This window comes from Pleurodeles waltl, chromosome 6, assembly GCF_031143425.1.
Source record: "Pleurodeles waltl isolate 20211129_DDA chromosome 6, aPleWal1.hap1.20221129, whole genome shotgun sequence".
Lineage (NCBI taxonomy): Eukaryota > Metazoa > Chordata > Amphibia > Caudata > Salamandridae > Pleurodeles > Pleurodeles waltl.
Window position 1 is genome coordinate 154246186 of NC_090445.1, and position 23266 is coordinate 154269451.

General features: G+C 43.9%; 1 protein-coding gene across 1 annotated transcript in view; it reads right to left on the minus strand.

Annotated features, from left to right (window-relative positions):
• Positions 1 to 23266, minus strand: part of KAT2A (lysine acetyltransferase 2A) — a 182969-nt gene that overhangs the window by 115300 nt on the left and 44403 nt on the right. Inside the window, exons 5-8 of the mRNA XM_069237676.1 lie at positions 21220 to 21401; positions 20497 to 20688; positions 18912 to 19018; positions 11641 to 11745 (exon numbers count right to left, since the gene is read on the minus strand). Of these exons, the coding sequence (XP_069093777.1) occupies positions 11641 to 11745; positions 18912 to 19018; positions 20497 to 20688; positions 21220 to 21401 (586 nt within the window). The remainder of the gene's footprint in view (positions 1 to 11640; positions 11746 to 18911; positions 19019 to 20496; positions 20689 to 21219; positions 21402 to 23266) is intronic.

A 23266-nucleotide genomic window follows, 5' to 3' on the forward strand; every position in this document is an offset into this window, starting at 1 on the left:
CTTTGAAATAGTGAATACAGAGCCAACTTCCTACACACAGTTTAGCTCATATCTCACCATGACAGCATTTGGGAGACCAACGCTTTTAGCTCGAACTATTTAGCCTCCTTTTCAAGTGAGATAACAGATATTTGCCTTGTAGGGAAGCTGCCATCACCACAACAGACTGAGCCAAAGGGTTTGCACAGACCAAGAAGCATCTGCCTATAGATGCACAATACGGATTGCAGGCAGGCAAGGTGTATTTTACAGGGACTTGTGAGCCTGGCTGATGGCCTGTGATTAGATGAGAAGGGGTGGGTTTGGAGGGGTTGCAGGTTTGGTCACAAGAACATAGGCAGCGGAGAGGTATGTGAGATCAGATCCCCACAAGGGCTTTGGCTAGCACTAAGTGCGAATACTGTTTTCTCAGCAGAGAATATTGACACTCGCCCCCACCTCACAGCACATGAATACTACATTTACCCCATTATAATATTATTTGTATACCTAAAAATCGCACTGGTTATTTCCCCCCACTAGCTGCATGGGCCCATGGTAATGCTTAAGCCATCATAGGATATAACCTTGCGGTTTCTTATTATTTTCGACAGTTGAACAAATAGATGTCTTTACTTTTTTTCACCCTTGACTCTCCGTTAAGGACTCGAAGAATACTACAACCACTAGATGAAACTGTTGCTATTTCAATCCGTAATGGGCTAAACAACTGTATTACTTTTATATGCATGTTATTTATGGCTGTGCTGTTCTAATCTCAATAACATAATTTTTTTAAGTACTGCTTTCTCGGGTGTAGGTTATAGGTCATTAGCAGCATCCTCATTACATGTAGTTGGGTTCATTATCAGTGGTTTCTTTCACTCCTTATGACCTTCTTTACCTGCCAGTCAAACAGCTATTGCTCAATCTAGTGTCATTTTAGCGTTGGAGGAGACTCACTAAATGTAGAATGTCCTGTCACATTGTCCCTTTCTTTTTAAGACTCTTTCCAAGCTTGTGTCTCCCTTTTAGAGCTTATCATCTTGTCTGTGATCAATGCCCAAATATTCAACTTTAGTTACACAAGATACTTCTCAAAGCCCAGTCGGTAGATCATGGGATAATGCACAGCACATAGTTTTGTGCAGCAAAACTGTAAATACTGTGAATGCCCTCTTGCCATTGCTCTCCTGCAGCACTCCTTCTTGACAGTCCTTAACATTGCCAACTGCGCACACAGATCCATATCTCCAATCCACCAAGTCAGCTGGTTATCCATTCGCAATCATGTACTGATAAAATTCCTCAACCAGCTCTTCAGCTAGTATACGACATCTCACTTACAGATGACTGTAGAATCTCTCCCAAAATGCCCCAATAGAATCAGTACCCAATTAAACATCAAGCACTACTCAACTCCATGCTACCTTGTACCCCCTTTATGTATGGGTACTTTGAATTATAAGGATCTTACTGACAGGCACTCTCAGCAAACTCTGGCCAGAATCTTCCCTTCTTTAATTGAAGATTTTCCCAAAGGTCATCTTTCCAGCTTTGAAATGAGCAACTGATTACCTGATGTTATCAAATCTTATTCTGCCAGTCCCGTCTTGGCCCTCAACATTAGTCTACTGAATATTAACTTGTATATACTAAATTTCTAATATTACAAGGATTATTGTAACTATACTGTCCCATCCCATCGGTCACCATCATATATTTAAGTGCCCATTCAGTCAGGCGAGAAGGCAGGAAAGTGGATTACTATTTGCAGTGGACATGTGACCATCGGTCACCATCATGTATTAAGTGACTGCAGGAAAGTGGATTATTTGGGGTGGACATGTGACCATCTCTAAGGATAAGGCCACCATCTGCTAAGTGGCACACAAATTAAATTAAATAAACATGTTCTCAATCCCTGGTAATGTGACACAAAGCATTTAAGCTTGAATTAAAGGCAGTAAATACAAAGTAGAAAAAGCCGCACAAAACACAATTAAATTCCACAAACAATTGTAAGGTAAAGAGACATTTCATGAGTAAGATCACAATGACAAATCTAATAAGGGAAACTGGAGATACAATTTTTTTTTAAACATTTAAGTGAAAGTAGTGCCACAAAGTGCAAAGGTGTGAATGACACCCAATAGAAGTGGTACACCGGGACTTACACACAAATTAAGACACACCACAATGGAACCCCTGGAAGGATACACCAATTTGTCTGAACCCTTTTAAAGTCCCACTTTGTAAATTTTTGAGAAGTCAAATTCTCTCTCAGAAGGCCACAGCTGCAACTATAGCTGCTGAAACTGTAGCTGCTTCTGTGGAACCAAAAAGCCTGATATTTGAGGCATGTTAGCCTTCCCGGGGTTTTGTGGGTTTCATGCTGAAAAATGTTCAAAACCCAACTCAGATTACAATTCAGTTGTTTCTTTTGAGGTGCTAGGATCTTTGACTAGGACAAAGCTGAAATTCAATCTGATGCATTGCAATTGTGGTCAGATGGTCTTTCTTAGCGTCCCTCTTAAGATCTGAGGGAAACATTTTTCAAAGTTTCCAAACTTCCATCTGGAACCCAAACTACCACAAAAGTACACTTCTAAGGCCCCTCACTATCTCATGGGAGGGCATTTAAAGACTCACATGGTGTCAGGCAGAGGTCAACTTCAAAATCCAAATCAGATTCAGTTTCCACTGGTCAGCTGGGTACTTCCAGTGACAAGCACCCAGATAGTGACTTCAAGGGTACATCATCCAAACTGAATTAAGCGCAAGCTTTGAGCATGGCACAGCCCTCACGGTGTTGTCTGATTAATTCACTTTGGATGATGTACCTTTAAAGTCACTATCTGGATGCGGGTTATACCACTGCTAGCCTATCTGACCTTTGTTCCGCTTATGAGACGCTCTGATAAAATCTTGAATACAAACTGATCCAGCTGGACTCCACTGTGGGATCGCTTTACCTTATCATATTCCTCACATATTCCTTGTTTCCAGTCCTGATGATGACCTTTAGATATGGGTCGAAACATTGACTACCCTACAGCCATTTGTGGCTATTTCGGTCAGACTACTAAATGTAGCAATTCATTAAGGACATTTATTTTACCCTGGATACAAACTATTTGTCACAAAGCTAGCCCACAGGCTGTTTTTTGTTATATATAATAATTATTTCACTGCGCCGTTCACTGACACTATTTTAGTGTTGTGACATGTGGTTGCGCCTATTCTATCTAATTTGTTTCAAAAGGAAAATGTCACTTACCTAGTGTACATCTGTTTGTGGCATTAGTCGCTGCAGATTCACATGCTGTGCATAGTCCGCCGTCTGATGTTGGGTCGGAGTGTTACAAGTTGTTTTTCTTCGAAGAAGTCTTTGAGTCACAAGACCGAGGGACTCCTCCTCTCTGTTTCCATTGCGCATGGGCGTCGACTCCATCTTCGATTGTTTTCCCCGCAGAGGGTGAGGTAGGAGTTGTGTATGTTAGTAATAGTGCCCATGCAATGGAATGAATAAGTACGTACAGAATAAAGGTTAAGGTAATATATTTACAAATGTTGAATATTACTTCCAAACGGCTACAGGCTCCCGGGGAGGCGGGTGGGCGCATGTGAATCTGCAGCGACTAATGCCACGAACAGATGTACACTGGGTAAGTGACATTTTCCGTTCGGTGGCATGTGTAGCTGCAGATACACATGCTGTGCATAGACTAGTAAGCAGTTATCTCCCCAAAAGCGGTGGTTCAGCCTGTAGGAGTGGAAGTAGTTTGAAATAAAGTTCTTAGTACAGCTTGACCTACTGTGGCTTGTTGTGCAGATAGCACGTCTACACAGTAGTGCTTAGTAAATGTGTGAGGCGTAGACCATGTTGCTGCCTTACATATTTCGTTCATTGGAATATTTCCTAAGAAGGCCATGGTAGCGCCTTTCTTCCTGGTTGAGTGTGCCTTTGGTGTAATGGGCAGCTCTCTTTTTGCTTTAAGGTAGCAGGTTTGGATGCACTTAACTATCCATCTGGCTATACCTTGTTTTGATATTGGGTTTCCTGTATGAGGTTTTTGGAATGCAATAAATAGTTGTTTTGTTTTCCTAATTAGTTTTGTTCTGTCAATGTAGTACATTAGTGCTCTTCTGATGTCTAATGTATGTAGTGCCCTTTCAGCTATTGAGTCTAGCTGTGGAAAGAACACTGGTAGTTCTACTGTTTGATTTAAGTGGAACGGTGAAATAACTTTTGGTAAAAATTTAGGATTGGTTCTTAGAACTACTTTATTTTTGTGTATTTGAATAAAAGGTTCCTGTATAGTAAACGCCTGAATTTCGCTTACTCTTCTTAGAGATGTAATGGCAATGAGAAACGCAACCTTCCACGTTAAGAATTGCATTTCGCAAGAATGCTTGGGTTCGAAAGGTAAACCCATGAGTCTTGTTAAGACGATGTTGAGGTTCCATGAAGGAACAGGTGGTGTTCTTTGTAGTATAATCCTTTTTAGGCCTTCCATAAACGCTTTAATGACAGGTATCCTAAATAGTGAGTTTGAATGGGTAATCTGCAGGTATGCAGATATTGCTGCGAGGTGTATCTTTATGGAAGAGAAGGCCAGATTTGATTTCTGCAAATGTAGTAAGTATCCTACTACATCCTTTGGAGATGCATGTAATGGTTGAACTTGATTATTATGGCAGTAGCAAACAAATCTTTTCCATTTACTTGCATAGCAGTGTCTAGTGGATGACCTTCTAGCCTGTTTTATGACCTCCATACATTCTTGGGTGAGGTTTAAATGTCCGAATTCTAGGATTTCAGGAGCCAGATTGCTAGATTCAGCGATGCTGGGTTTGGATGCCTGATCTGTTGTTTGTGTTGTGTTAGCAGATCTGGCCTGTTGGGTAGCTTGACATGGGGTACTACTGACAGATCTAGTAGTGTTGTGTACCAGGGTTGTCTTGCCCATGTTGGTGCTATCAGTATGAGTTTGAGTTTGTTTTGACTCAATTTGTTTACTAGATATGGAAGAAGAGGGAGAGGGGGAAAAGCGTATGCAAATATCCCTGACCAATTCATCCATAGAGCATTGCCTTGAGACTGCCTGTGTTGGTACCTGGATGCGAAGTTTTGGCATTTTGCGTTCTCCTTTGTTGCAAATAGGTCTATTTGAGGTGTTCCCCAAATTTGGAAGTAAATGTTTAGAATTTGGGGGTGAATCTCCCATTCGTGGACTTGTTGGTGATCTCGAGAGAGGTTGTCTGCTAGTTGATTCTGGATCCCTGGAATAAACTGTGCTATTAGGCGAATGTGGTTGTGAATTGCCCATTGCCATATCTTTTGTGCCAGGAGGCACAGCTGTGTCGAGTGTGTTCCCCCCTGTTTGTTTAGATAATACATTGTTGTCATGTTGTCTGTTTTGACAAGAATGTATTTGTGGGTTATGATGGGTTGAAATGCTTTCAACGCTAGGAATACTGCTAACAATTCGAGGTGATTTATATGGAGCTTCGTCTGATGTACGTCCCATTGTCCTTGGATGCTGTGTTGATTGAGGTGTGCTCCCCACCCTGTCATGGAAGCATCTGTTGTTATCACGTATTGTGGCACTGGGTCTTGGAAAGGCCGCCCTTTGTTTAAATTTATACTGTTCCACCATAGAAGCGAGATGTATGTTTGGCGGTCTATCAACACCAGATCTAGAAGGTGACCCTGTGCCTGTGACCATTGAGATGCTAGGCACTGTTGTAAGGGCCTCATGTGCAGTCTTGCGTTTGGGACAATGGCTATGCATGAAGACATCATGCCTAGGAGTTTTAATACCATCTTTGCATGTATTTTTTGTGTCGGATACATGGCTTGTATAACCTTGCAAAAATTTTGAACCCTTTGTGGACTTGGAGTGGCTATCCCCTTTGTTGTGTTGATTGTCGCTCCTAAGTATTGCTGTGTTTTGCACGGCCGAATGTGTGATTTTGGATAGTTGATGGAGAAACCGAGTTTGTAGAGGGTTTGTATGACATACTCTGTGTGGTGTGAACATTTTGTTAGGGAGTTGGTCTTGATTAGCCAATCGTCTAGGTAGGGGAACACGTGTATTTGCTGCCTTCTGATATGTGCGGCTACTACTGCTAGGCATTTTGTAAATACTCTTGGTGCGGTCGTTATACGATACGGCAATACTTTGAATTGGTAATGTATTCCCTTGAATACGAACCTTAGATATTTCCTGTGCGAGGGATGTATCGGTATGTGGGAATACGCGTCCTTTAGATCTAAGGTTGTCATGTAGTCTTGTTGTTTTAGCAGTGGTAACACGTCTTGTGGCGGGACCATGTGAAAGTGTTCCGATTTGATGTAGATGTTTAGTGTTCTGAGATCTAAGATTGGTCTCAGTGTTTTGTCTTTTTTTGGTATTAGAAAGTACAGTGAGTAGACTCCTGTGTTCCTTTGTGTACGTGGTACAAATTCTATTGCGTCCTTTTGCAGTAAGGCCTGAACTTCTAATTCCAGAAGGTCTAAATGCTGTTTTGACATATTTTGTGTTTTTGGTGGGACATTTGGAGGGAGTTGGAGAAATTCTATGCAATAACCATGTTGGATAATTGCTAAGACCCAAGTGTCTGTTATCTCCTCCCATGCTTTGTAAAATTGGCTTAGTCTTCCCCCCCACTGGTGTTGTGTGAAGGGGTTGAGTGACTTGTGAGTCACTGTTTGGTTGTAGGGGTTTTGGGACCTTGAAATTTTCCCCTGTTTCTAGGGAATTGTCCCCCTCTGTACTGGCCCCGAAAGCCTCCCCTTTGGTACTGTCCCCAGTAGGTAGACTGTGTTGATTGTGAGGTGCTGGCTTGTGTGGCTTGACCCCGAAACCCCCCTCTGAAGGTTGTCCTGCGAAATGTGCCAAAAGTGCCTCTGCCCTGCGGGGAATAGAGTGCGCCCATGGCCTTGGCTGTGTCAGTGTCCTTTTTCAATTTCTCAATTGCCGTGTCCACTTCGGGTCCAAACAATTGTTGTTCGTTGAACGGCATATTGAGCACTGCCTGTTGTATCTCGGGTTTAAACCCGGATGTGCACAACCATGCGTGCCTTCTTATGGTTACCGCGGTATTTATTGTTCTTGCAGCTGTATCCGCTGCATCCATAGAGGAGCGTATTTGGTTATTAGAGATATTTTGTCCCTCCTCAACCACTTGTTTTGCCCGTTTCTGTAAGTCTTTGGGTAGATGCTCGATGAGATGCTGCATCTCGTCCCAATGGGCTCTGTCATATCGCGCTAGGAGCGCCTGAGAGTTCGCGATGCGCCACTGGTTTGCAGCTTGTACAGCAACTCTTTTTCCAGCCGCGTCGAAATTGCGGCTCTCTTTGTCCGGAGGTGGTGCGTTGCCGGAAGTGTGCGAGTTGGCTCTCTTGCGAGCTGCCCCTATAACAACTGAATCTGGTGGCAGTTGTGATGTGATAAAAGCAGGGTCGGTGGGTGGTGCTTTATATTTTTATACGACTCAGGACTATTGTCTGATACTGGGGCGTCATATAGGTCCCAAGCGTCCTGGTCATCTTGGCTCATGGTGGTACGAGCTGGTGAACGTGACGGAGTCTGTGCCGGTGATGTATGAGTTACAGGTGAAGGAGAGGGTGGTGGAGTTACTTTCTTCACCACTTTTGCCTGTGGTGTTTGTTCTTGTGTTTGGAACTCAAGTCTCCTTTTCCTCCTATTTGGGGGAAGAGTGCTGATCTTCCCTGTCCCACTCTGTATGAAGATTCGCTTCTGGGTGTGGTCTACGTCAGTGGTTTGTAACTCTTCTTCAAATCTGTGTTTGCGCATTTGAGAGGACAGTGATTGTTCCTCTGAATACGAGCTGGCAGTCGGTTCGGTTGCTGGGCGTTTTGGCACCGAAACTGTGTCTTTGCTTGTTTTCGGCTCCGAGGAGAATTTTCTCTTTTTTGGAATCAAGCCTTCTCGGCGTCGATCATCCTCTGTGCCGCTGTCTCTGCGTCGAGCAGCTTCGGTTCCGCTGTCTCGGCGTCGACCCTTTTCGGCAGCACTTTCTCGGTCCCGAGATTGCTGCGTGCCTGTGTCTCGACCCGAGTCGGACGATCTCGGCACCATTTCGCCCTTTTTCGGTGCCGATGGACAGTCACCTATTTTATGGGTTGAGCCATGGCCTGTTGGCAGTGGCGTCCCCTGGGCCTTGTCCGTTTTTTCCTTGTGGTGCTTGTTTCGACGTCTTACTCACGGTTTGTTCGACGTCGAATTCCTCCGAGTCCGATTCATGGATGGAGAAGGCTTCCTCTTCTTCTCCTTGTTCCTCGAACCCTCGGTGTCCTGTCGGCGTGGACGCCATCTGCAACCTTCTAGCTCTTCAGTCACGGAGCGTCTTTCGGGATCGAAACGCACGACAGGCCTCACACGTTTCTTCCTTGTGCTCGGGCGACAGGCACAAGTTACAGACCAAATGTTGGTCTGTATATGGATATTTATTGTGTCATTTAGGACAGAATCGGAACGGGGTCCGTTCCATCGGTGTCGATGTTACACGCGGTCGGGCCGACCAGGCCCCGACGGGGGATCGAAGTTACCTCGAAGGGCTACCGGAGCTCTTCACGATTCGGTGTCTATTTTATCTAACCCGATACCGAACGAAACAATACCGACGTAGTTTTCCGAAGTTATGACTATCTTTCCGTCCCGAAACCCGGAGCGAAAAGGAACACGTCCGAACCCGATGGCGGAAAAAAAAAACAATTGAAGATGGAGTCGACGCCCATGCGCAATGGAAACAAAGAGGAGTCGTCCCTCGGTCTCGTGACTCGAAAAGACTTCTTCGAAGAAAAACAACTTGCAACACTCCGACCCAACACCAGACGGCGGACTATGCACAGCATGTGTATCTGCAGCTACACATGCCACCGAACATATAGTTATGCATTTGTGTACTCCCTTCCAGAAAATTTGATTCATTGTATGTCTTGTTTTTTTGGTACTTTTCAATGGTTCCCACTGAGACATTGTTGCAGATATACATTTATACCCAGGTCTCAACTGAGGTTTTTTGGGGTATCCCCTGTTGTAGGTTTCCCCTTGATGTTATGCACAACATTTCTGATTTATTTATTTATGGCACCTATACAGGACACAATTACCAGTCAGGTTTCTTGGCGCTAGGGATATTATGTACACACCTGATTCTGTACACACAAATGCAATTTCAAATGCAGAAAACATTATGGGAAAAGCCAGGTCTTCAAGGCATTCCAGAACTGTAACAAATCTAACTACTTTCTACGGATCGGAAGTAGGTTGTTCCATAATTGCCCCGCTTTTTCAGAGAATGCCCGACTGCCAAGGCATGCTCTCTGAAATGTGTTGACACATACCACATTTCCGGTGCTTGAGTGGAACACTCTTGCAGGAGTACAACTTCTCAATCTTTCTCTTAGCTGGGCTGGCCCCCCAACTTGTAGGGCCTGGAAGACAATACACATTGCCTTAAAAATAATCATCTGCCTCACTGGGAGCCTGTGCCAATCTTTATTGGTCGCTGACGAAGAAGATCTCATAGGTCTATTTAATTTTTAGCAGGTGCACCCTGGACTCTGAGTAATCTGTTTATCAGATAATCAGGGGCTCCAATTAGAATGGCATTGCAATAGTTAATCTACTCAATATCACACTTATCAAGAGAGACCTGGATTGGGCTGGTAGAAGAGGTAACAGCTTCCTAATGCCGCGTAACAATGCAAAACAAGAGTCAGCAACTTTTGTAACATGCTTGTTTGTGGATAACTTGTCATCAAATACTACCCCCAGATTCCAAACAATATTTGAAGGTTAAATCTCATCACCACCAGGAAGGAGCCACAATTTAGAAGGACATGTTAAAGGAATCCTAATTGCTAGCCAGCACAGGAATTCAGTCTGTGCTGGCTTGCAATCCCAGTTTAGTTTAAGGGAATTCCCATTCATCCATTTAGCGATGTCTAACACACAGTTCTGAAAGACAGCCACCACATCCAGCTGATTGTTATTAAGGGACCGAATCGGCTGTCTCATCTGCATAATTGACCACTCTGATGTTATGTGCCTTTATAAAGAGAAATAAGTGGTGTCATAGATATTAAACAAAATGTGGACGATTGCTGAGCCTTGAGGTACTCCCTGAAGCAAATGCATGAAAACAGACTGGAACCGGGGTAACACGACCGTCTGACACCACTCAGAAAGATACGATTTCAGCCATTTTAATGCTAGTCCTTCTATTCTGATTGAAGCTAATTGGGCTACGCGGATGCCATGGTTGACAGTGTTGAAAGCAGTCGACAGATCAAACAAACATCACCAAGACTGACTACTATCCATTCTCATCCATAGCAACCAGGAGCACAGACTCCGTTTCATGTTCAGATCTAAAGCCAAACTGTTCATCTTCCAGCAGAGAGAACTGAAACAAACTCCTGTTCACAAATCACTCCAGCACTTTCACCGGGAATGGCAGTAGCAAGATAGGTCTATAACTGCTTAGACCAATGGCTCTGCTGTAGCTTTTATATATATATATATATATATATATATATATATATTTTTTTTTAAAGTAGGGGAGTAACCATTGCCTTTATCCACATCAATAGTACCTCACCCTTCAGCAGGGACTGACTGCAAATTTGCAAGCGGAGATGGAAACGTTAATCACCAACCTCTTTCCATAGCTTGGAAGGTAGAGGTTCCAGAGGGGAGTCTGAGGAGGTTGATCAGGCAATAGATCTAAAGCATTCTTCTGACAGAGGGACAAAACTCTCTAGCCCATCTATGCGGTGCTCAGGTATCTCGGAGACAATCTGATTTACAGTGGCTTCTGATTGTGGCTTCTGATTGTAAGGAGATATCAATCTCTTCCAGGATCTTAATGATTTCCTTTTCAAAGAAATCAGCCAGATCATATAGTTCTTGTGAAGGTATAATAGTGTTACTTACACAATCCAAGTTGGACAGCCCTGGAAGGATGTCAAATACCTTCCTAGTGCTGTTACAAACAACCACAATAGTATTGGCAAAATATTTTGCCATTGCTTTATTAACTCTTGTTTAAATCCTTGTAACTTTGTTGTGAGGTCATGTTTATCTGCTGCATCGTACCTACTGCACCATTGCCTTTCCAATCGCCTGCAAGTTGATTTAAGGGTTTTTAGTGATTTGTTGTACCATGGCACTGAGGGCTTCCGCTGGGATTTCAGAGTGGTGATTGGAATATTTTTGACCAGAGTCTGTAAAATCCCCTGATCAAAAGCTTTGCAATTAGTTTACTGAGTTCATGGGGGTCAAAGATGCTATTCAAATTACAAAGTGCACCAGATGTAGGGTTGATCAACTAACGCAATTGTCTCCAGATTCTACTGAAAATAGTTTCCTGCATCAAAGGACAATACTACATTACCAGCACCTCAAAAGTAATCAAGGCATGATCTGTCCAATATAGTGATGTAATCTTAACTTAAATCAGTCCTTCCGGAGAAAAGAAAAGATCAAGCGTATGTCCTGCTTGATGCATAGGGCACTGTAGTTGCTTTTTAAGGCCAGAGAAAGAAATTATTTTTGCATGAATAAACACAAAACACTATAGCCTGTCTATAAAGTAAGGAATAGTGCTCTCAAAAAATCTTACCTGGCACTGGCTCAGTCGGAGCAGTTTCCATGGAGGCCATGGGTGAGCTGGTGTTGAGGTTTTTGCTAAACAAATGAGCACTTGGGACTGCAGCAGGGCTAACAACTGATGAAAAGAAGAAAGATTTCATGTTAGAGAAACAAATGGAAGATGTTTAATGTTGGTAATTGGCTTGTACTACTCAATCTTTTGTTATGCCAATTAAGTCAAGAGTTTATCAAAAATTGCAGCAGCCTATTTTCTCTATCAACCAAAGTAAAAGGTTTGTGATCCCGCTGCCTCAATCTCTAAAATACAGATTCCCTCATTCAAAATTAACTTTTAGGCAGACACAGGAGTAAATTGGAATTACAAGGGAATACAGATTTATGCAGTCTCCTTCCCCAAGCCCATATTGGGTAGAAGAAAATATTGAAATATGCAGGGATGCTTTGGGCTTTCTTGTGTGGAGGAAAACCTGGTGGGACAAGTGCACTAAAATAAATGTTTGCGGTTATTTATCATACTTTGGGGAAAGCTTGTAATAAGTCTGTAATCCTGAACTACGGAATAACCGAACCCCACAATATCTGTAATTCCAGATGTGGGACTATCAGAGCTATGGTTCAGCAGGAGAACTGTAAAAATAAATTTTTCCTGCTGAATGACATGGAACAAGTAGGGAGGAAGGGAATGCTACAAGAAAAGTGCAGATGTTATCAAGAAAATTGATTAGCAGCTCCTTTAGGGGCTCCAAAGACTCCGCTACACACACAGAAAAGGGATAAGGGAAGCCAAGGTTAGAAAAAAATACATTTTAAATTTGTTAGTAAGGAAAATGTAACTTCCTCAATAGACATCTATTTGTGGCATGTTATAATGTAGATTCACATGCTCCTGCCATCTAGTGTTGGGTTAGGAGTGTTTCAAGTTGTTTTTCTTCGAAGAAGCATTTTCGAGTCACAGGATCAAGTGACTCCTTCTCAGTGATACTGCGCATGGGCATTGACTGCTATGTTACTTTGTTTTCTCGTAGGTGGGCAAGAAAAGGAGTGTAGAGGAAGTATAGAGAAAGATCGCCATGCAACTGTAACAATATATGTACAACTATATACAAGTATAAGGTAATTGAAATGGCCCCGGGAAAGATGTAGGGTGCATGTGAATCTACAGCACTACATGCCACTAACAGATGTCTACTGGGTAAGTAAAATGTTCCATTCAATAGCGTGAATAGCTGTAGATGCACATACTCTGAATAGACTAAAGTAGTCTGTCCATGAAAGTAGTGGCTACCCTGTGAGAGTTGCAGTTGAGTGGAAAAATGTGCTTAGTAATGCCTGGTCTACATTCACTTGCTGGTGTGCAAGTACATCTACACAACAGTTTTCTGTAAATGTATGTGGTGCAGACCATGTAGCTGCCTTACAAATGTCAGCTATGGGTGTACTTCCAAGGAAGGCCATGGTGGTTCCCTTCTTTCTAGTAGAGTGTGCTCTGGGAGTAACAGGAAGTTGCCTTTTTGCTTTAGGATAACAGGTTTGAATACATTTTACTATCCACCTTGCTATGCCATTCTTGGATATTGGATTGCCTTTATGAGCTGGTGAGAAGGCCACAAAGAGCTGATAAAGTATTCCTAACATCCTTAGTTCTATCAATGTAGAACATTAATGCATGTTTAACATCTAAAGCGTAAAGGGCTCTTTCAGCAAGTGAGTCAGGTAGCAGAAAGCAGACTGGTAACTCAATGGATTGGTTAATATGGAACTGAGGGACCACTTTAGGGAGTAACTTCAAATTAGTGCCAAGAACCACCTTGTCCCTATGAATTTAGATGAATGTTTCTTCCAATGTTAATGCCTGGAGCTCACTAACACATCAGAGATGTGATAGCAACTAAAAAAAACATGTTCCCTGAGAGATACTGAAGAGGATATGAATGAAGTGGCTCAAAAGGAGGACACATCAGTCTGGTAAAGATAGTATTGAGGTGCAATGATGGTGCAAAAAAGGAAAATTATGGACGGAATGTAAAACTGATGAAACATTCACACCCAATCACACATCTCTGTTTAATTCATCAATTCTTTTGCTCACTATGCCACCCCAGTTTGGACCCAGCCTTATGAAAATCAGTCTAGACCCTGTTCCCCATGGGAACAGTCCAGCCTGAACTGCCAGGCCAGGTCCTACCTGGACTGTAAACAAGCATCCTGGGACCGGTATCAGGGTATCATCCTTCATCAGCCAGGCCAGCTTGAATCCAGTGGCATAGTGAGCCCGGGTCCTACGTATGGGCATACCCGACGCACTTAGGGCGAGAAAAGCAAACAAACACAAATGATGGACGGAATGTGGAACCAATCAAACATTCATCCCCAGTCACAGATCTGGGTTTAATCCATCAATGGTTTTGATCACTATGCCACCCCAGTTTGGACCCAGCCATGTACAAATCAGACTCAACCCTGTTCCCCATGGGAACAGTCCAGCCCGAACTGCCAGGCTGTTGTTTTTGCATGACCCGTTTAAGGCCTTCCATGAATGCTTTGATCACTGGAATCTTAAAGAGGGATTTATGTTGTCTGTTTTGCAAGTATGCAGCTATAGCTGCAAGATGCAAGTGAGTGGCGGTGTATGCTAAATTAGCTTTTTGCAGATGAAGCAAGTAGTAGACAATGTCTTGGACAGTAACTTTAAAGGGATTAATGTGTTTGGGGTGACAGTAGCAAACAAAGCATTTCCACCTTGCAGAATAACATGCTCTGGTAGTGGGTTTACGAGCTTCTCAGAGGATGTCCATGCATTCAGCAAAATCTAAGTAACCAAACTCTATGACCTCAGGAGCCATATCCCAAGGTTGAGAGACTTGGGGTCTGGATGCCTGACCTGACCTTGGTTTTGAGTGAGAAGGTCTAGGCTATTGGGACGCTTCTCATGGGGCACTACTGAGAGGCCCAGTAGTGTGGTGATCCAAGCTGGCATGCCCATAGGGAGCTACAAGGTTCATGTTGAGTGATGTTTGCCTGATCTGTCAAAAAATAAATGGAATGAGAGGGAGAGGTTTAAAAGTGTAGGAAAATATCTCTTTACCAGTTAGTCCATAGAGCGTTGTCCTTGGATAGAGGGTGGGGGTACCTGGAGGTGAAGTTTAGTCATTTTATGTTTTCTGCTGTGGCGAAAAGATTTGAGGTGTGCCCCACTTCTGGAAGTATTTTTGAAGGACTTGCAGGTGGAGTTCCTATTCGTGGACTTGTTGCTACATCCGGCTGAGAAGGTCTGCAAAGTCGTTGTCCGTTCCTGGGAGATACTCTGCCACTAGGTGAATGTGATGGTGGTGAGCCCATTTCCATATTGTCAGAGAGAGTCGCAACAAGTGGAGACGTGTTCCCCCTTGCTTCTGAAGGTAGTTCATCGCTGTCATATTGTCTGTGCGGACTAGGACACCTTTGTGATCGAGGTGATGAAGAAATTATTTTAGGGCTAGAAATACTGCCTGAAGCTCTGGGAAGTTTACATGCAGGGATTGATGATGTTGATAATGATCCTAATGGTCCTGTACTGAGAGGTCTTGAAGGTGAGCGCACACGCTTGTGTGTGAGGCATCTGTCAGAAGATCTGAGGCACAGGGTCTAGAAAAGGCCACCCCTTCAACAGGTTGGTGGTGTTCCTTTATTGCAGAGAGCGATGAGTATGGTGGTCTAACACCTATTATTCTCAGTGACCCTGTGATTGAGGCTACTAATGAGACAGATACTGCTGTAAGGGACGCATGTGGAGGCTAGCATGGGGGACAATAGCAATATAGGAGGCCATCATCCCTAACAGGAGAATCACAGTCCTGACTGTGTATGATGAGTTCTCTTGAAACTGTGGGAGCAGAGACTGAAAGTTGTGAACACGAGCCGGATTGTGTATACAATCCCCAACTGAGCACCGAGTATAGCTCCTACATAGGGCTGTATCTGGAGATGGTGAAGGTGCATTTGAGAAAGTTGAGTGTGAAACCAAAGTTGTGAGAAGGTCCACTGTCAGAGTGTGGCTTTGATGAGCCAGTCGACTAAGTAAGGGTATATGTAAACATTTTGTCTCCCGAGATGTGCTGCTACTACTGCTAAGCACTTTGTGAATACCCTGGGAGCTGTGGTGACTCCGAATTGGTAGTGTTCTCCCGCAATCACAAATCTGAGAAATTTGCAGTGTGCAGGGTGGATGGACATCTGCAAGTAGGCGTCCTTCAGATCTAGGGCGGTCATGAAGTCATTGTCTGTTTTGGGAATGAGGAAGTATAGAGAGGATACTCCTGTTCCTTGGTATTGTAGCGGAACTGGCTCAATGGCTCCTTTGAGAAGAAGGGATTAAGCCTCTTGTTTGAGAAGATGTTCTTGAGAGAGTCTGTGAGACAGTAACCATGTTGGATAATGAAGAGGACCCACTGGTCCAAAGTGATGCTGACCCCATTGTGTATGAAGATTTTGAAGGGTCCCCCGACAGGTATGGAGTGGGAAGATGTAGGTAATCACTGTTTAGATTCTGATGTAGAGATGCTGGTGGTGGTGCTATTACCTCTACTTCTTGTGTTGTTGCATCTATAAGTGCTTCTATAGAAGCCTTGTGAGAAGGAACTGGAAGGCTGTCTGACCTGAGATGTGGAGGCCTTGGAGATCGCTGGATTGTAACCACCTCTGAATGTGGTGCAACGAAAAGTACCCCTTTGGGAGTGGGACTGTAAAGCACCATGGCATTTGCAGTATTGGTGTCCTTTTTTTCTGCTTCTCCTGGGGGTGGGGATTTCCGAGGTTTTGGGAGGTTTTGGGGCGGGGGAGAGGGGTGGGAGCTGGGTGGACAGGCCGAAAATAAACTCCTTATTGGACGGCATGTTTAGTACCGCTTGCTGTACCCTCAGGATGAAAACTTGAGCATCTAAGTCAGGCATGTCTTTTACCTGCAACGTAAATCCTTTTGCACACCTTATCTGGGCGAGGATAGTTCCCCTGTGGCCTGACTATTGGCCTGTTTACATGTGGTGGTAGCCACAATAGAATCTGGCAGGACCTGTGATCTTATGTATAGGAGATCAGAGGGAGAAACTTTGTATTTTTTGGGCAAATCTAAAGGTAATATCACTTGAGCGGACTGGTTCCCTAAAAATTTCATCTGCATGCCGAAGAATGCCAGGGAGCATAGGGAGAACTAGATATCCACATGTGTGGATGACAGGGTATCAAAAGAAAGTCCTGTTTAATGGGGTCCCTGTGAAGCTCGACATTGTGAAAGGCAGTTGCACGAGCCATCACCTTTTGGTAGGATGTGGCATCCTCTGGCGGTGAGGGTTGTGCGGGGTATAAGTCCAGATCTGTGGCAATCAGGGTCATATGTGTCCCATGGATCTGGGTCCTGCTGTGTCCCACCCAAATCCTAACCAGTGAATAACGGGGAACCCTGTGGTGTTAAATTTCCTGCAGTAGGAAAGGCAGTTGAATCAGGAGGGTGGAGGAGAGGTAGGTGGTGAAGAAGGTGGTGGAAGAGGAAGAGAAAGAGGAAAAGGCTTGTGAATAGTGGTAGCCTTGTCCTTGGTCTTCTTTGGAGGTAGAGATGTGTGCAGAGCCTCCAGAAACAATAGTTTGGTAACGGGGGGAGCAATGATGCACTCTGTGCCCTCCTGGATGTGGAGGCGGTGCTGGCAAGAGTCCATAGTCTCTAAAACGGGTTCAAGAGGAGATGGACTGGCTACAAACTTTCCACTCTGAAGATGCTGAATCCCTGGTTTTCGGGACCAAGCTTTTAGGCCGGTGTCCTTTCGTTGGTACCGAAGCAGAGTTGGAACTTGGTTGGCTTGGTGCCAAAGTGGTCGGTACAGAGGGTCAAACAGAAATTGCCACGATATCCAATGCCGAAGATGCTGAGGTTAGTGTTGAAGACAATGTCTTGGCAATCTTCGCTGCCGAGCTGGAAGGCGGGGCATCTGAGCCTATTTTCCGAAGGCGGTCATGGCCTGTTGACAGTGGTGGTCTGGAGACCTCGGTAAGGGGCCTTTTAGAACTCAGAGGGGGTAGGAGGGGCCACGGTACTCACAGGCTGCGCCAAGGTCACCTTGTGCTTTCAATATCAGACTGGACATCGGAGTCCTGGATGGAAAAGGCCTCCCCCTGTTCTGGCTCCTCCTGGACGTGCTCCTCCGCGAAGATGCCCAACGTGTCTTCCGGAGACTTGTGCACCGTGTTCAGTTTAATAGAACTCAATGTGATCAGCCATCTTTCAGTCATCTAGCTCTTTGGTACTGAAGGGTCTTTTTCAACCGGAAGGATCTGCAGGCATCGCAGGTGGCTTCTTGATCGTCAGGGGAGAGGCACAGGTTACACACACCAGATGTTGGTCAGTGTGTTGGAATTTAGAGTGGCACTAAGGACAGAAGCGAAACAGTGTCCGTTCCATTAGCACAGCATATTGGTCTGTGCTACGTGTTGAGGTAAGCACGAATGGGCAATGATGCCCCAGAGGGCGTTTGGACAGTTCCCAGAGTGAGGGGAGTGCGAGAATGTGAGAAAACCTGATCAACAACAATACAGTCGATGAAGATAAGATGGAAAAAAAAAGAATGTTTCAAAACCAGAGCAAGGGGAAGACAGAGCGAAGAGACAATCTAACAAAGGAGTCAATGCCCATGCGCAGTATCACCAAGAAGGAGGAGTCACTTGATCCCATGACTCGAAAATGTTTCTTAGAAGAAAAACAACTTGCAACACTCCAAACCCAACACTAGATGGCAGGAGCATACAGAGCATGTGTATTTACAGCCGCACATGCCATCAAACATACAGTTTATCAATTCAAACTGCAACTGTATTAAAATCCTATATTTCATTGGTCAGTCCACAAAGCCCCACCTGAGCATTCTACCGAAGCTACTGGAGTCCCAAACCAGTTTTGACAAGCCCTCAAGTTCTACATTAGGCTAAAGACTAAAATGTCAAAAGATTCTGCAAAACTAAATCAAATCTACTTTTGTGAACTTTAGAATAGCAACCTTTTATCTTCTCCACTATGAAGACCAGCAGATTTTAAGAATATAGATAAAGATGCAGAATGAGTATTCAGCAAGGACCCTAAAATAAGTGATTGTGAACACTGACACCCTGAATAGAACTCAATATGATCAGTCAAAAATAGATTATTATCAAAAAGAACAAAGTTTATTATCTAGATTACAGTTTTTTGTTTTGTTTTTTTAAATCGAGATACAAGGACAATACAAGGCGTATCCACTTTACAAGAATAAATTATCATACCGGGACGTGATACAACAGGTGCTGCTTCTGTGGCTGGCACTGTGAAATCAGACTCCCAGATGGGAGAGTTTTCTCCATAAATCTCCTCCTCCAACATGGAAAGGAACCTGGAAAATACAGGTAAACTCACTGGACAATAATAAACAAGTAACCAAAGAAAAATTAAATGTTACTCTTTTGTCCGTGGTCCATTATGTTCATTACATTACCAAGCAGTGAGTTTCGCTGGGAACGCCAATAAACTGTCTTTAACTTTAATAAACTGTGAGATCAGCGACTTACATATAGTACGCCTACTTGAAAATTCAGAGCTTTAACACTCGGCATACCACGCAGGTTTAACCAGTCCAGAATATAGGATTACAACGGTATGTACCAAGACTGCCATACTAGAAAGGTGAATGCACATCCAGAAAGGAAGTCACTGAACCAACACTATTATTGGTGAATACATTCTCCATACTCTTACATCAGACTGCTGCTGTCTCACCAAATGCACTGAAGAGGACAAAGGTTCAGATGAGGCATCATGGAAATGGATTACAAAGGACAGTATTGTAAACTGAGAAAGGACTTAGGACTTGTAAATTTGAAACTAACGGGTAGTGTTCATAACTGTGAGCAGAGGAGCATGAGAAAGGGGTTCGAGGAGTGAATCAGAACTGGACCTGGGAATACATGGTACACTGTCAGCTGCTGTGCATATGGTTTTAGAATTGTACAAGGGTGAGCTGTCTCCAAAAATTGCAGGTGTGAGGAGACAGACAGTGCCTTGTGTGGCATAGAGGGGGCTTATAGGTATACAGTTAAAAAACAGAAATATATCAGCATCGAAACACCATAAGAACAGATACAAAACACTGGCGAGTTGTGAGCACAAGCCGCAACAAGTTGGACCCCAGGGACATTAGGCAGATGTACACATCTACACCAATTATCAAACTGCTGCCTATTGTATTTCGCGCCCATGATCAATAGTTAACTGGCTGTGGGAGCTGTCCGACTCTTCCTTCAGCCTGTGGCGCTATCTGCATATATACTGTAGGCTAGTTTCAGACAGTAGGTCTACTTATTAAAGAATACAGAACAATTGGGCTTTGCAGGTGCTTTCAATGACTAAGTATGGTGCCACTTCAAAAGGTCTGAAAAACGTGAAACGTCACAAGCAAGGAGTGCCATTAGTGAAAAGAACTTGGAATGGTAAATTTAATTAGAAGTGTACCCTCTGGCTTCTTGCATCTTAATTATAGTACTCTGTTAAAAACTATAACCACACATAAGCCAGGACAATAGGGTCATCCAAAATAGGTGCTTAAACGTAACACGCAGTGCCTGTCTTAGCCAAATGACAGATGTGGTTTTGCAGCTTTCCCATTAAAACTGTGCAATCCAATGAAAACTAATCCTAATCCCTCAATTCCCATTAATGCTAAAACAGAACTCGCAAGCACAAATGGCAGTAAATAGACAGTAATTTACTTAGGCAAGGGTGCAAACTAGATTGTCAGCCAACTACTTAAGAAAGTGGGCAAAGAGAAGCGAAAGCATACATAAGTGCAGAAGAACATGGGCTAAAGCTGTTTACTTAGGAAAATGGGTGAGGATCAGTGTCCGTTTCTCAGGGCCAAGCTTATCTTTCTCCACCCGAAACTTTTCAAGAAGCTGTCGGCGTGTTACAGTGAAGATGGATTTAAGGAGACTTCGACCAAACACCTGTGTGGTTTCATAGCGAGGAAGACTATCACAGCTCTGTGGAACGTGACAGTAGCAAAGCCACCTGAAAAACAAAATAATTAAAATAAAAAACATTTGAATAAAAGGGCAGTTTAGTATTCATTACCACTTCTCCTATGGGTGCTGCTTTTAACAATCATAATACCTTTGATACTGCTTAACCCACAAGACAATTACATTCCGTATGCTGAATTCAATTTCAAATGTAGAACAGGTTCTCAGTAAACATGTAAAAAGAGTTATTGGCCAATTCCACAAAAAAAGAAGACCTTCTGCACTCTGCTAAACAGCGAACAATTAGGCAAAAGGGAATGGACAACTGTTAATTCACTAACGTACAATAAAGCTATTGGCATCAATTCCCCCTCTCTGTCCCAAAGTCTTCCTCTCCCACAGAGGAAATCATTGTTCCAGTTTGTTTCCTGACTCTAGTTCACATTTCAGGTGATCTCAGAATGCAGACAGAAAAAAGAAATTATTGTCACTACTATGATTAACTGAACTATTCTGAGCAAGTCACAGAGGGATCTAGTTCCAGGAGTATTTTTTATCAAAACCATATTCCTGGTGTTACCTAGTGTAATTAACTTTGTAGGTCGCCACATCCTCATTTTGAGACCGCTGCCGGAACTGAGATGGTGTTTCCAACTTCCAGTAGTTCAAGCAAAGCAAGAACATCTTTGAGAGTTCGCACATGGTCTGACGTTCCTTGGGTTGCAGGTGACTGAACTTGTACTGGACAAAATTTAGAACCCCCTAAAAGATGTTAAGAAAATAATATTGTTGGCAAGGGTACTTCTGAAGTTTCTAAAACATGCCAATAAAGCCAATGACGGATAAAAACTCTTCATGAATGTATTTGTAATCCAAAGTCCCCCAACAGTCAGTAAAAAGCAGCAATAATGCATGTAAACATCAATCTCCCTTTTCCACAAAACGTTTGGGACACCGTACTGTTACACCGTTCAAGAACTCCTGCACCAGAATTCACAGCAGTGCCGGCGAGGCAGATCACTTTGAATGGGATGTGACAATGATCCATTCAACCAATTTCCAATATTTCCTCTGCGAGACGGATAGGTTTTTCATAAATTTGAACATAATACCCATGGTGGAGAATTGGGATTACAAGTAACTTTTACTTCGCTATCAGGTTATCGTCTTCGATATTCACAGATATTCTAACAAAAGGAAAGCTCATCCCTGTATTCCAGAGCAGAATAAGGAGGGGAAAGTCGGGATTCTAGTCAAGCAGGTTGTCCACCGAAGACTAGCTCACTAAGATGTCTGTGGCCACAGTAAATTTCAGGGATTTCGATCTCTCTCATAAGGTGAGAAGTGAATTCTTCCCTTTAGAGGAATGGCCTATCGGACACTTGCTAGGCTGCAGACAGTATCACTCTGGAGCAGCACCACAAGACAGGCTGCCCCCACACAGTCACCCCTGTCCAATCCTGCCCAGGAAGGTTAAGCACTATAAACAACAAGGAATGGCAAAGCCAACAGGTCTCGTCTATGCAAGAGTAGAGTGACGTAGACTAGCATAGCATAGAGTAGGGTAAAATGTTGCAGAGTGGAGTACAGTGTCAGAGTAGCGTAGAGTGCCATAGAGTATAGTGCCTAGATGTTGCGCAGAGTGGATTTAAGTGGCATAGTGGAGTGACGTAACGTGGATTGGAGAAGAATGAAATGGCGTGGAGTGACATGAAGCAGAGAGGAGTTGCATGGAGCAGTGGCATGGTGTGGCCTTTAGTGACAGTAGTAGAGTTGCATAAAGTGGAGTGCAGAAGCTTCAACTTGCATGGAGTGAAATAACAGTCAAATGGGGTGGCTTGGAACAGAGTGGAGTTGCGCAGAATGGCCTACAGTGGAATGGAGAAGGAGTGCAGTAAAGTAGAAAGGAATGGCATAGAGTGAAGCGACAGAGGTGCAGAGGAGTGACCTAGAGTGCAGTGGTGTATATTTGATTAGAGTGGAGCGGTATAGAGTAAAAATGGTGCAGAGTAGAGCGTAGTAGAGTAGAGTGGTGCAGACTAGAGTGCAGCAGAGTGGTGCAGAGTACAGTTCAGAAGGGGAGGAGTGCAATGGGGTACAGTGGCACAGAGTGTTGAAGAGTAGAGTGGGGTAAAATGCAGTGGCGCACACTAGAGTGTGCACAATAGAGTAAAGTGGGGTGGAGGGCAGTGGCATGGATTGGTGCAGTAGAATGGCAGAGTGCAGTGGAGTGTAGAATGGCATGGAGTGCATTGACAGAGTACAGTGGTGCAGAGTACAGTAGAGTGGAGTAGAGTATACTATAGCTACGTAGAGTGCAATGGTGTAGAGAGGTGTGAAGTGCAGTGGTGCAGACTGGAGAGGTGTGGAGTAGAGTGGTGTAGCGTGCATTGGCGTAGACTGTTAGCAGAGGAAGACTCTGCTTTCAACAAGCAGGAGCATTTTGACAGAGCCCGCTTGCTGAGAGTGAAGTGTTTGCTTTTGCTTGGCAGGAGCAGTCACAGATCCCTTCAAGCAAATGCAAACAGCTACCTACCGAGGTTGGTAGCAGGAGCCGGTCCTGGGGTTGCGGTGGCAGTCCCCAGGATCACGTATGGCTCCAAGAGGGGGCCCGCGCTTCCCCCACC